This window comes from Pseudophryne corroboree, chromosome 5 (genome assembly GCF_028390025.1).
Source record: "Pseudophryne corroboree isolate aPseCor3 chromosome 5, aPseCor3.hap2, whole genome shotgun sequence".
NCBI lineage: Eukaryota > Metazoa > Chordata > Amphibia > Anura > Myobatrachidae > Pseudophryne > Pseudophryne corroboree.
In genome coordinates, this window is record NC_086448.1 from 457199113 (window position 1) to 457213448 (window position 14336).

The window sequence follows — 14336 nt, forward strand, 5'->3', positions numbered from 1 at the left end:
CATGCCGTCAAACGCAGACGCGGTAAGTCTTGGAACATACAAGGTCCCTGCTGAAGCAGATCCCTTCTTAGAGGTAGAGGCCATGGATCCTCCGTGAGCATCTCTTGAAGTTCCGGATACCAAGTTCTTCTTGGCCAGTCCGGAGCCACCAGTATTGTGCTTACTCCTCTTTTCCGTATAATTCTCAGTACCTTTGGTATGAGAGGCAGAGGAGGGAACACATACACTGACTGGTACACCCACGGTGTTACCAGAGCGTCCACAGCTATTGCCTGAGGGTCTCTTGACCTGGCGCAATATCTGTCCAATTTTTTGTTGAGGCGAGACGCCATCATGTCCACCTTTGGTCTTTCCCAACGGTTCACAATCATGTGGAAGACTTCTGGATGAAGTCCCCACTCTCCCGGGTGAAGGTCGTGTCTGCTGAGGAAGTCTGCTTCCCAGTTGTCCACTCCCGGGATGAACACTGCTGACAGTGCTATGACATGATTCTCCGCCCAGCGCAGAATCCTTGCAGCTTCTGTCATTGCTCTTCTGCTTCTCGTGCCGCCTTGTCGGTTTACGTGGGCGACTGCCGTGATGTTGTCCGACTGGATCAACACCGGCTGACCCTGAAGCAGTGATTTTGCCAGGCTTAGAGCATTGTAGATCGCTCTTAGCTCCAGTATATTTATGTGAAGGGACGTCTCCAGGTTTGACCACACGCCCTGGAAGTTTCTTCCCTGTGTGACTGCTCCCCAGCCTCGTAGGCTGGCATCCGTAGTCACCAGGACCCAGTCCTGTATGCCGAATCTGCGGCCCTCTAACAGATGGGCACTCTGCAACCACCACAGGAGAGACAACCTTGTTCTTGGTGACAGTGTTATCCGCTGATGCATGTGCAGATGCGATCCGGACCATTTGTCCAGCAGATCCCACTGAAATGTCCGTGCATGGAATCTGCCGAATGGAATCGCTTCGTAAGAAGCCACCATCTTTCCCAGGACTCTTGTGCATTGATGTACTGACACAGTTCCTGGTTTTAGGAGGTTCCTGACAAGTTCGGATAACTCCCTTGCTTTCTCCTCCGGGAGAAACACCTTTTTCTGAACCGTGTCCAGAATCATTCCCAGGAACAGCAGACGAGTTGTCGGGGTCAATTGAGATTTTGGAAGATTCAGAATCCACCCGTGTTGCTGAAGCACTACCTGGGATAGTGCTACACCGACTTCCAGCTGTTCTCTGGACTTTGCCCTTATCAGGAGATCGTCCAAGTAAGGGATAATTAATACGCCTTTTCTTCGTAGAAGAACCATCATTTCGGTCATTACCTTGGTAAAGACCCGAGGGGCCGTGGACAAACCAAACGGCAGCGTTTGAAACTGATAATGACAGTCTTGTATCACGAACCTGAGATACCCTTGGTGTGAGGGGTAAATTGGGACATGCAGATAAGCATCCTTTATGTCCAGGGACACCATAAAGTCCCCTTCTTCCAGATTCGCTATCACTGCTCTGAGTGACTCCATCTTGAACTTGAATTTCTGTATGTACAGGTTCAAGGATTTCAGGTTTAGAATAGGTCTTACCGAACCGTCCGGCTTCGGTACCACAAATAGTGTGGAATAATACCCCTTTCCCTGTTGTAGGAGGGGTACCTTGACTATCACCTGCTGAGAATACAGCTTGTGAATGGCTTCCAAAACCGACGTCCTTTCTGAGGGAGACGTTGGTAAAGCAGACTTTAGGAACCGGCGAGGGGGAGACCTTTCGAACTCCAACATGTAACCCTGAGATATTATCTGCAGGATCCACGGGTCCACTTGTGAGCGAGCCCACTGATTGCTGAAAATCTTGAGTCGACCCCCCACCGCTCCTGAGTCCGCTTGTAAAGCCCCAGCGTCATGCTGATGGCTTTGTAGAACCCGGGGCGGGCTTCTGGTCCTGGGCAGGGGCTGCTTGCTGCCCTCTCTTACCCTTTCCTCTGCCTCGCGGCAGATAAGACTGTCCTTTTGGTCGCTTGTTTTTATAGGAGCGAAAGGACTGCGGCTGAAAAGACGGTGTCTTTTTCTGTTGGGAGGGGGTCTGAGGTAAAAAAGTGGATTTGCCGGCAGTTGCCGTGGCCACCAGGTCCGAAAGACCGACCCCAAATAATTCCTCTCCTTTATATGGCAATACTTCCATATGCCTTTTGGAATCCGCATCACCTGACCACTGTCGCGTCCATAAACTTCTTCTGGCAGATATGGACATCGCGCTTACTCTTGATGCTAGAGTACAAATATCCCTCTGAGCATCTCGCATATAAAGAAAAGCATCCATTAATTGCTCTAGAGTCAATAAAATACTGTCCCTATCCAGGGTATCAATATTTTCAGTCAGAGAATTCAACCACACTACCCCAGCACTGCACATCCAGGCTGAGGCTACTGCCGGTCGCAGTATAACACCAGTATGTGTGTATATACTCTTCAGTGTAGTTTCCAGCCTCCTATCTGCTGGATCCTTGAGGGCGGCCGTATCAGGAGACGGCAACGCCACTTGCTTTGATAAACGTGTGAGCGCCTTATCCACCCTAGGAGGTGTTTCCCAGCGCGCCCTAACCTCTGGTGGGAAAGGGTATAATGCCAATAACTTCTTGGAAATTAGCAGTTTTCTATCTGGGTTAACCCACGCTTCGTCACACACGTCATTCAATTCCTCTGATTCAGGAAAAGCTACAGGTAGTTTTTTCACCCCCCACATAATACCCCTCTTTGAGGTACCAGCAGTATCAGAGATCTGCAAAGCCTCCTTCATTGCCGTGATCATATAACGTGTGGCCCTATTGGAAAATACGTTTGTTTCTTCACCGTCGACACTAGATTCATCTGTGTCGGTACCCGTGTCGACTGACTGAGGTAAGGGACGTTTTACAGCCCATGACGGTGTCTGAGACGCCTGAGCCGGTACTAACTGGTTTTCCGGCCGTCTCATTTCGTCAACTGACTTTTGTAATGTGCTAACATTATCACGTAATTCCATAACTAAAGCCATCCATTCCGGTGTCGACTCCCTAGGGGGTGACATCACCATTACCGGCAATTGCTCTGCCTCCACACCAACATCGTCCTCATACATGTCGACACACACGTACCGACACACAGCAGCCACACAGGGAATGCTCTAATCGAAGACAGGACCCTCTTAGCCCTTTGGGGAGACAGAGGGAGAGTTTGCCAGCACACACCAAAAGCGCTATAAATGTATATAAACAACCCTAGAAGGTGTTGTTTTTGATATAAGCGCTTTTAATATATCAATATCGCCAAATTATGCCCCCCTTCTCTTTGTTACCCTGTTTCTGTAGTGCAGTGCAGGGGAGAGTCCTGGGAGCCTTCCTCACCAGCGGAGCTGAGCAGGAAAATGGCGCTGAGTGCTGAGGAGAATAAGCTCCGCCCCTTTTTCGGCGGGCTTTTCTCCCGGGTTTTAAGAAAACTGGCCTGGGTTAAATACATACATATAGCCTTAATGGCTATATGTGATGTATTTATTTTGCCACTAAAGGTTTTTAATATTGCTGCCCAGGGCGCCCCCAGCAGCGCCCTGCACCCTCCGTGACTGAATCAGTGAGACGTGTAGCAACAATGGCGCACAGCTGCAGTGCTGTGCGCTACCTTCATGAAGACTGAGGAGTCTTCTGCCGCCTGCTTTCCGGACCTCCGTCTTCAGCATCTGTAAGGGGGATCGGCGGCGCGGCTCCGGGACGAACCCCAGGAGGACCTGTGTTCCGACTCCCTCTGGAGCTAAGTGTCCAGTAGCCTAAGACTCCAATCCATCCTGCACGCAGGTGAGTTGGAAATCTCTCCCCTAAGTCCCTCGATGCAGTGATCCTGTTGCCAGCAGGATTCACTGAGATTTAAACCTAAAAAAAACTTTTTCTAAGCAGCTCTTTAGGAGAGCCACCTAGATTGCACCCTTCTCGGACGGGCACAAAAACCTAACTGAGGCTTGGAGGAGGGTCATAGGGGGAGGAGCCAGTACGCACCATGTGATCCTAAAAGCTTTATTTAGATGTGCCCTGTCTCCTGCGGAGCCCGCTATTCCCCATGGTCCTGACGGAGTCCCAGCATCCACTAGGACGTTAGAGAAAAAGTGTTACTCACCAATTTAAATAGCTTTTTGCGATGACCAATAAGGATTTGGGCATGAAATAGGGTGGTAAAGCAGGCACAAGCAGCAGATTATGTCATTTTGAATAAATAGCTGTGCTAGGGTTAAACAGTGTTGGTCAAAGCATTTGTCAAGATACACAGGGTGGTCTCTTACATATGACCCACTTGCAATTTGGCTTGACCAAAAAAGTTTTAGGTAAGTGACCACCCTGTGTTGGTTCCAATTGTCGAATTGTTTGACCAACGCTGCTTAACCCTTGCACAACTACTTATTCAGAATGACAAAATCTGGTGCCTGGCTCTGGATCCAGTGCTCAGAATCAATCACCGTTGGATTGGAGGTAGTGAAGAGATCTGCCTTTGCGGATGATGTTCTTGTTTATATGGGACATGAGGGGGACCCTTGACCCGCTGATGGCGTTTATTAAAGAATTTGGATCGGTGTCAGGTAGGTTGTGCCGATTCAAATCACTGGGATTTCTTTTTTTTTTTTTTAAATCAAAAACAAAGGTGTTTAATGTATTGTTAAAAGTAACTTTGGTCAGTTGTGTTTCAAGAATTCAGTTATATAAAATTTCCACTACCAACACTGGTGAAGTTCAAAGCAAAAGCCGACCTGTTTAATGACCTCTTGTTAGACCACGATTTTGTATTAACAGTGGCACCAATAATAGCAGTAGAGCAGGCCTGGCAAACCTGTGGCTCTCCAGCTGTTGTGGAACTACAAGTCCCAGCATGCCTGCCACAGTTTTAGCATTCCCTAACAACAAAACTGTGGAAGGTCATGCTGGGATTTGTAGTTCCACAACAGCTGGAGAGCCACAGGTTGGCCAGCCCTGCAGTAGAGCAATTGCTAGCAGCATCATCAGCTTCAGTAAAAACAATATTTTCAACATTTGGTTCGGCGCAGTATTCCCCGATCCGCTGTGTTTTTGCGCAACCATGGGTCCGTTTTCGGCTGATGAAAACCACCTGTTATCGGAAACCTTGATAATTACCATCTGTCATTAATCGCAATATCTGGCTGTTTTCATCAGCCGAAAACGGATCAGGCCTAATTGGATAACCCCTATGTCTGTATTTGTCATGCTTTAATAAAGAAAACTTTGTATGAAAAAAAAAATAAACATGGTGCCTGTGGCCGCTTTCCTGCCCTGCTTCAAGCCAAAATCCTTGTCTGTCATGGCAAAATGCAACGTAGATTTTTGTAAGGAGCCCAATGTTTTGTTTATACCAGTGGCTCTCAAACAGTGTGCCATGGCTCCCTGGGGTGCCTTGGAGTACTTGCACGGGTGCCCTGGATTGGTGGTCCAGGACCAATTCAAATTAAAATAAGATTTTACTCACTGGTAAAACTATTTCTCGTAGTCCGTAGTGGATGCTGGGGACTCCGTAAGGACCATGGGGAATAGACGGGCTCCGCAGGAGACTGGGCACTCTAAAGAAAGATTTACTACTACCTGGTGTGCACTGGCTCCTCCCTCTATGCCCCTCCTCCAGACCTCAGTTAAGGAAACTGTGCCCGGAAGAGCAGACATTACAAGGAAAGGATTTTTGGAATCCAGGGTAAGACTCATACCAGCCCCACCAATCACATCGTACAACTTGTGATAACATACCCAGTTAACAGTATGAACAACAAACAAGCATCACTCAACTGATGCCACATAACATAACCCTTTAGTAAGCAATAACTATATACACGTATTGCAGAAAGTCCGCACTTGGGACGGGCGCCCAGCATCCACTACGGACTACGAGAAATAGATTCACCGGTGAGTAAAATCTTATTTTCTCTAACGTCCTAGTGGATGCTGGGGACTCAGTCAGGACCATGGGGATTATACCAAAGCTCCCAAACGGGCGGGAGAGAGCGGATGACTCTGCAGCACCGAATGGGCAAACACAAGGTCCTCCTCAGCCAGGATATCAAACTTGTAGAACTTAGCAAATGTGTTTGCACCCGACCAAGTAGCAGCTCGGCAAAGCTGCAATGCCGAGACCCCTCGGGCAGCCGCCCAAGAAGAGCCCACCTTTCTTGTGGAATGGGTTTTCACCGATTTTGGATGCGGCAAACCAGCCGCAGAATGAGCCTGCTGAATCGTGCCACAGATCCAGCGAGCAATAGTTTGCTTTGAAGCAGGAGCACCCAGCTTGTTGGATGCATACAGGACAAACAGCGAGTCAGTCTTCCTGACTCCCGCCTTTCTGGTCACATAAATCTTCAAAGCCCGGACTACATCAAGCAACTTGGAATCCTCCAAGTCACAAGTAGCCGCAGGCACCACAATAGGTTGGTTCAAATGAAAGGATGACACCACCTTTGGCAGAAATTGCGGACGAGTCCGCAATTCTGCCCTATCCATATGGAAAATCAGATAAGGGCTTTTACATGACAAAGCCTCCAATTCTGACACACGCCTAGCCGAAGCTAAGGCCAACAGCATGACCACTTTCCACGTGAGATACTTTAGCTCCACAGATTTAAGTGGCTCAAACCAGTGGAATTTCAAGAAACTCAACACCACGTTAAGATCCCAAGGTGCCACTGGTGGCACAAAAGGGGGCTGAATATGCAGCACTCCCTTAACAAACGTCTGAACCTCAGGCAGTGAAGCCAGTTCTTTTTGAAAGAAAATGGATAGGGCCGAAATCTGGACCTTTATAGACCCTAATTTTAGGGCCCAAAATCACTCCCGACTATAGGAAGTGTAGGAATCGACCCAGCTGGAATTCCTCTGTAGGGGCCTTCCTGGCCTCACACCAAGCAACATATTTTCGCCATATACGGTGATAGTGCTTTGCTGTCACGTCCTTCCTAGCCTTTATCAGCGTAGGAATAACTTCATCCGGAATGCCTTTTTCCTCTAGGATCCGGCGTTCAACCGCCATGCCGTTAAACGCAGTCGCTGTAAGTCTTGGAACAGACAGGGCCCTTGTTGTAACAGGTCCTGTCTGAAAGGCAGAGGCCATGGGACCTCTGTGAGCATTTCTTGCAATTCCGGGTACCAAGACCTTCTTGGCCAATCCGGAACAATGAGTATTGTTCTCACTCCTCTTTTTCTTACAATTCTCAGCACCTTTGGTATTAGAGGAAGAGGAGGAAACACATAGACCGACTGGAACACCCACGGTATTACTAGTGCGTCCACCGCTATCGCCTGAGGGTCCCTTGACCTGGCGCAATACCTTTGTAGCTTTTTGTTGAGACGGGACGCCATCATGTCCACCTGTGGCAGTTCCCATCGATTTGCAATCTGCGTGAAGACTTCTTGATGAAGTCCCCATTCTCCCGGGTGGAGGTCATGCCTGCTGAGGAAGTCTGCTTCCCAGTTGTCCACTCCCGGAATGAACACTGCTGACAGTGCTAGTACGTGATTCTCCGCCCAACGAAGAATCCTGGTGGCTTCTGCCATTGCCACCCTGCTTCTTGTGCCGCCCTGGTGGTTTACATGGGCCACTGCAGTGATGTTGTCTGACTGAATCAGCACTGGTTGGTTTCGAAGCAGAGGCTCCGCTTGACTCAGGGCGTTGTATATGGCCCTTAGCTCCAGGATATTGATGTACAGACAAGTCTCCTGACTTGACCACAGCCCCTGGAAGTTTCTTCCCTGGGTGACTGCCCCCCCATCCTCGGAGGCTTGCATCCGTGGTCACCAGGACCCAGTCCTGTATGCCGAACCTGCGGCCCTCGAGGAGGTGAGCACTTTGCAGCCACCACAGAAGAGACACCCTGGCCCTGGGGGACAGGGTGATCAGCCGATGCATCTGAAGATGCGATCCGGACCACTTGTCCAACAGATCCCACTGAAAGATCCTCGCATGGAACCTGCCGAAGGGAATGGCTTCGTATGACGCCACCATCTTTCCCAGGACTCGCGTGCAGTGATGCACCGATACCTGTTTTGGTTTTAGGAGGTCTCTGACCAGAGTCACGAGCTCCTGAGCCTTCTCCTCCGGGAGAAACACCTTTTTCTGGTTTGTGTCCAGAATCATGCCCAGGAAGGGCAGACGCGTCGTAGGAATCAGCTGCGACTTTGGAATATTCAGAATCCAGCCGTGCTGTTGCAACACTTCCTGAGAGTGTGCTACGCTGATCAGCAACCGCTCCCTGGACCTCGCCTTTATGAGGAGATCATCCAAGTATGGGATAATTGTAACCCCTTGCTTCCGAAGGAGCACCATCATTTCCGCCATCACCTTGGTAAATATTCTCGGTGCCGTGGACAGGCCAAACGGCAACGTCTGGAATTGTCCTGTACCACAAACCTGAGGTACTCCTGATGAGGTGGATAAATGGGGACATGCAAGTACGCACCCTTGATGTCCAGAGACACCATAAAATCCCCTTCCTCCAGGCTTGCAATGACCGCTCTGAGCGATTCCATCTTGAACTTGAATTTTTTCAGATAAATATTCAGGGATTTTAAATTCAAAATGGGTCTGACCGAACCGTCCGGTTTCGGTACCACAAACATGGTGGAATAGTAACCCCTGCCCTGTTGAAGGAGGGGAACCTTCACTTCCACCTGCTGGAGATATAGTTTGTGAATTGCTGCCAACACTACCTCCCTTTCCATGGGGGAAGCTGGCAAGGCCGATTTTAGGTAACGGTGAGGGGGCGTCACCTCGAATTCCAGCTTGTATCCCTGAGACACAATTTGTATAGCCCAAGGATCCACCCGTGAGCAAACCTACTGTTGGCTGAAATTTCGGAGACGCGCCCCCACCGCTCCTGGCTCCGCCTGTGGAGCCCCAGCGTCACACGGTGGATTTAGTGGAAGCCGGGGAGGACTTTTGTTCCTGGGAACTAGCTGCATGGTGCAGCTTTTTTCCTGTCCTAGGGTCAGTAAAACAGTCTCCCTGTCCAGGGTATCTAACTCCTCAGACAGAGTATCTGTCCATGCTGCTACAGCACTACACATCCAGGCCGAAGCAATTGCTGGCCTCAGAAGAGTACCAGAATGTGTATAGACAGACTTCAGGATACCTTCCTGCTTTCTATCCGCAGGATCCTTTAGAGCGGCCGTATCCTGTGACGGCAGGGCCACCTTCTTAGATAAGCGTGTCAACGCTTTGTCTACCCTAGGGGAGGATTCCCAGCGCAACCTATCCGTTGGCGGGAAAGGATACGCCATAAGTAATCTTTTGGAAATCAGTACTTTCCTATCAGGGGAATCCCACGCTTTTTCACATAACTCATTTAACTCATGTGAAGGGGGAAAAGTCACTTCTTGCTTTTTCTCCCCAAACATATAAACCCTCTTGTCAGGGACAGGGTTATCCTCCGATATGTGCAATACATCCTTTTTTGCTATAATCATGTATCGAATGGCCTTAGACATTTTAGGCTGCAACTTTGCATCATCGTCATCGACACTGGAGTCAGAATCCATGTCGACATCTGTGTCAACCAACTGGGATAGTGGGCGCTTTTGAGACCCTGACGGCCTCTGAACTGTAGCATCAGACATGGGTTGAGACCCTGACTAATTATCCAACCTTTTATGCAAGGAGCTTACGTTATCATTTAACACCTTCCACATATCCATCCAATCAGGTGTTGGCGCCGTCGGCGGCGACACCACATTCACTTGTTCTGCCTCCACGTAACCGTCCTCGTCAAACATGTCGACACAACGTACCGACACACCGCACACACACAGGGAATGCTCTAATTGAGGACAGGACCCCACAAGGCCTTTTGGGGAGAGAGAGTATGCCAGCACACACCCCAGCGCTATATAACCCAGGGATTACACAGTAACTTAGTTTTTACCCAGTAGCTGCTGTTTATGATAATTTGCGCCTAAATTTATGTGCGCCCCCTCTCTTTTTACCCGTTTTCTACCTTGATACTGCAGGGGAGAGCCTGGGGAGCTTCCTCTCAGCGGAGCTGTTGAGAGAAAATGGCGCCGGTTAGTGCTGAGGAAGAAGGCCCCGCCCCCTCAGCGGCGGGCTTCTGTCCCGGGTCTGTGTAAATAAAATGGCGGGGGCTCGTACATATATACAATGCCCAGCTGTATATGTGTGTCCTTTTGCCAAGAGGTATCCTAATTGCTGCCCAGGGCGCCCCCCCTGCGCCCTACAGTGACCGGAGTGTGCGGGTAGTGTGGGCGCAATGGCGCACAGCTGCAGTGCTGTGCGCTACCTCATGTGAAGACAGGAGTCTTCTGCCGCCGATTTCGATGTCTTCTTGCTTCTTCCGGCTTCTGACTTCTGGCTCTGCGAGGGGGACGGCGGCGCGATTCCGGGAACGGACGACCAAGGTTAAGATCCTGTGTTTGAACCCTCTGGAGCTAATGGTGTCCAGTAGCCTAAGAAGCGCAACCTAGCCGCAGTTAGTAGGTTTGCTTCGCTCTCCTCAGTCCCTCGTAGCAGAGAGTCTGTTGCCAGCAGAAGCTCTCTGAAAATAAAAAACCTAACTAAAATACTTTCTTCTTATCAAGCTCAGGAGAGCTCACTAAAAGCACCCAGCTCTGGCCGGGCACAGATTCTAACTGAGGTCTGGAGGAGGGGCATAGAGGGAGGAGCCAGTGCACACCAGGTAGTACTAAATCTTTCTTTAGAGTGCCCAGTCTCCTGCGGAGCCCGTCTATTCCCCATGGTCCTTACGGAGTCCCCAGCATCCACTAGGACATTAGAGAAATTGTGTTTGGTTTAGGCTATGGGGGGGGGGGGGGGGGGTTTAAGGGTCAGGCTGTGGGGAGGGGGGTTTATGGTTAGGCACCCCTGGGAGGGGTTAGATTTAGCCTGCAGTAGGGAGGGGGGTTGTTTAGGGGGTAAGGGGTAGCATGCTTCCAGACCACTGTTGGGATTCTAAACAGCGGGATGCCGCGGTCAGTATTCTGACCACTGTCGGCATGCTGGCAACAACTCATTTTCATATATACTGTAACATGTTCAACCCAGTCACAAGTGAGATGTATCATTACCTTACTAATGCCATTTTTAGACCAATTTCTCAGGTCACAGCCAGGGAGCCTGACACGGGTGCTACCCGCGTCAGCCCCCTTTTCCACCACAGTCACCAGCCTGGCATATTGACGGGTTGGTGGCATTGCCTGTAACACGGCGGGGGCGGCAATGGGAGATCACATGATCTCCAAGACCCGCCCGTACATTCACTGTAAACAGGAAGCCGAGTCCTACCGTTTACACTGCACAGTTTACCAGGTTGAACACGTGTTCCTACAAACTACCAGAGTTGGAATGGGATCCGGACTGAAAGTCGACAGTAACTAGGTCGACAATGTGTAGGTCGACCACTATTGGTCGACAGGGTGTCTAGGTCGACATGTCAAAAGGTCGACATGAGTTTTTCACAATTTTTTCCTTTTTTTGAACCTTTTCATACTTAACGATCCACGTGGACTACGACTGGAACGGTAATCTGTGCCGAGCGAAGCGGTAGCGGAGCGAAGGCACCATGCCCGAAGCATGGCAAGCGAAGCGAGCCATGCGAGAGGACGCGGTGCACTAATTGGGGTTCCCGGTCACTCTACGAAGAAAACTACACCAAAATAACATTAAAAACTCATGTCGACCTTTTGACCTAGAACATGTCGACCTAAAGACCCTGTCGACCTAGACACCCTGTCGACCAATAGTGGTCGACCTGGTTACTGTCGACTGTCAATACCACACCCAGTTGGAATACCGGGTCACTCAACCCGGATTATTCCAACTCGGTCCTTTTACACCGAGCAGCAACACGGGTTATGCACGTTTATGTGCAATACCCCATGTAATATGCTGGCGGTGTAAAAGGGGTATTATTGAACCACCCTTGTATTCAATAGGGTAGCCGTTTGACAGGTCAAAAAGGTCAACATGATAATTGTAAACGTAAGTTTTGGTCTTTTTCATCCTTTACTATCCACGTGGACTACAAATCGAAAATAGTAACTGTGAGCCACACATTACATTATTTGGGGTTACATGTGGTTTAACATTGAAAATGGCACCCAAAAAAAAAAAACTTGTGTTGAACTTTTATGTACTGACCATCTCCGTGTCAACATTTCCTCTGTGCTGACCTTGTGTACCTGTCGACTTTTTCCAAGTGTCTACCTTTTACATGTCGACCCAATGATCCACACAGATTTATTAAGTCCCAGCGACACAACAACTTATTGTCAAGGTAAGAAATAAGTAGTATGACAGGTGAAAACCCAATAGTATCCCAATTAACATGCCCTTTAAACACCCTAAATGTACAGTAACACGGCTCAAGTTCAGAACATGGGAACACTGGGCTATCAGTCACATTCCTTATGGCATACTTCCCTAATCTCCTGGAAGTTGCCGGAACTTCACGATTTTGGGGGAAGATCTCCCGCATCCTGCCCTAGTCATACACTTAGGCAATTGCATGCGATATCAAGCCCAATTTCCTTTGAAGCTCACATTGAGATAAATCGCATCAAGTGCTTTTTTTTGTGCATTTGATGCGCATACAATCATGCGATTTATCGCATGCCCCTCACGACCAGGGTGGATGGGAGTGTCCAGGAAGTGAGCTAAATAACTCACAGATCGCACGTCGCTGTGCGATAAATCGGACTTAGTAAAAACAGCATGCAAATGCGCAGTAGATCTTGAGACGTGAGATTTGATCAGCGTGCCCGCGCATCGCGTCTCATGGTACATAAGATGTGCATACAATCCTGCGATTTATCGCACAGATGCGGTCAAAATCGAAGAATTGTACCAGACATCTCACAAGTGTACGGACACCATTACAACAGGCAGGATGGAGAGAACCACCGGAATTTACGTGTCCATGGGGGGTGGGGGGTTAAATTATGTGAATCACGAATTTTAGCCGACTCCTTCCCAAGAACCCACAAATCGTTGCATTTTTCGAAGGAGCAGGTGAGGCTTAATGGTTTCGGAGCCCAATCCCATCCCTCGAAGTTCTCTGCAGCATCTACTCACCAGGCTTCTCCCAGGGAGGAGAAATGAAAAGTAGGGATGTATGACATGTGGACATCTAATGGGAATAGTCACCTGTAGCGAACGAGCCACTGTGCCCAAACCATGGCGAGCTAAGCAAGCCCGCAATTAAGTTCTTAACAAGTTTAATGGTGTTCTGTAGCAGTATATTTATACTAATCCTTGCGGTCTCATACTCTGAACTCACACCCAGTAACACTAGTGTCGAGCAAGGCTGTCCTACTGAATGCAGCTTGGTGAGCTCTGCTGCTGGCGGAGCATACCATCTCTGTCATGTCACTGATTCAGCAGACGCACATCACCTGCCGGTCACCTCGCTTCCTCCTAAACTTATTACCGTGGAGGTATTAAACGGTTCTCCCCAAACACGCACTTACCGCCTTCTCCCTGGCCCGGCGCCGCTCCTCCTCCTCAGCCGGGGTGCGCTGCACTGCGGGGCGCTTGTCCCTCTGACGGTTGCGCCGGTTCCTGCGCCCCATCACCTGGCAGAACCCCCGGACGCAGCACCGTGTGAGTATGGCTGCAGAAGGGCGGATGTGCTCGGAGAGAGCCTAGAAGGAAGGTTGGCTGACACTGTGTGCACTCCGGGACGCCGCTTTACACAGTGCCTTCACAAGAAGGGGGCGGGGCCGGCAATAGCCCGGCTTGCGGGGTTACTGTGACTAACACGTGTAGAGGAAGAAGCTTCCATAGAGTAGTGACACTGACTGGGTACGGGTGCCGAGTGGGATCGAAATCCGGTGGAATAGGAAGCAGCCGTAGCAGTAACGCCATGCACCATGGTTGGGAAGCCTTAGGCAGACATCTTTGAGATGGGCAAATTGTAATCTCTTTATTTTTAGTTTTGGAGTTTTGAAAATGGGAACCTCAGCCTCAGCAGCTGTATTTTGCAATTTGTTTTTATTCTGAAAAACAAATTGGTCCCATTTGTGCATCGCTGCCCCAGGTAGTAATGTTTTTGATATACAACAGCAATCTGGCAAGTAATTGCCTCTTGGTTATTTTTTCTTTAGTTTTTTTTTAATGTTACTGAAAGTCAATGTTTTGTTTAGCTGTGTTATGTAATATTCTGTCACAGACTGCTCCACATTTTTTCATATTATGCATTTCTTTGGTTGGGATGCTTATTGCCTAGCCAGGGCCAGTTCTAGACCTTGCGGCTCCCAGGGCGAACATTTCCTTTGGTGTGTGCCCCCCCCAATTCAAAACAGAGACTGTACACACCGAAGGAGCGGGGAAAAATAG

At 49.3% G+C, this 14336-nt stretch overlaps 1 protein-coding gene across 1 annotated transcript in view; it reads right to left on the reverse strand.

The window, feature by feature from the left end:
• NSUN2 (NOP2/Sun RNA methyltransferase 2) overlaps positions 1–13833 on the reverse strand; it is a 393529-nt gene extending 379696 nt beyond the window's left edge. The window contains exon 1 of the mRNA XM_063922936.1: positions 13469–13833. Within this exon, the coding sequence (XP_063779006.1) occupies positions 13469–13570 (102 nt within the window). The 5' untranslated portion in view covers positions 13571–13833. The remainder of the gene's footprint in view (positions 1–13468) is intronic.
• Between the last annotated feature and the right edge of the window lie 503 nt (positions 13834–14336).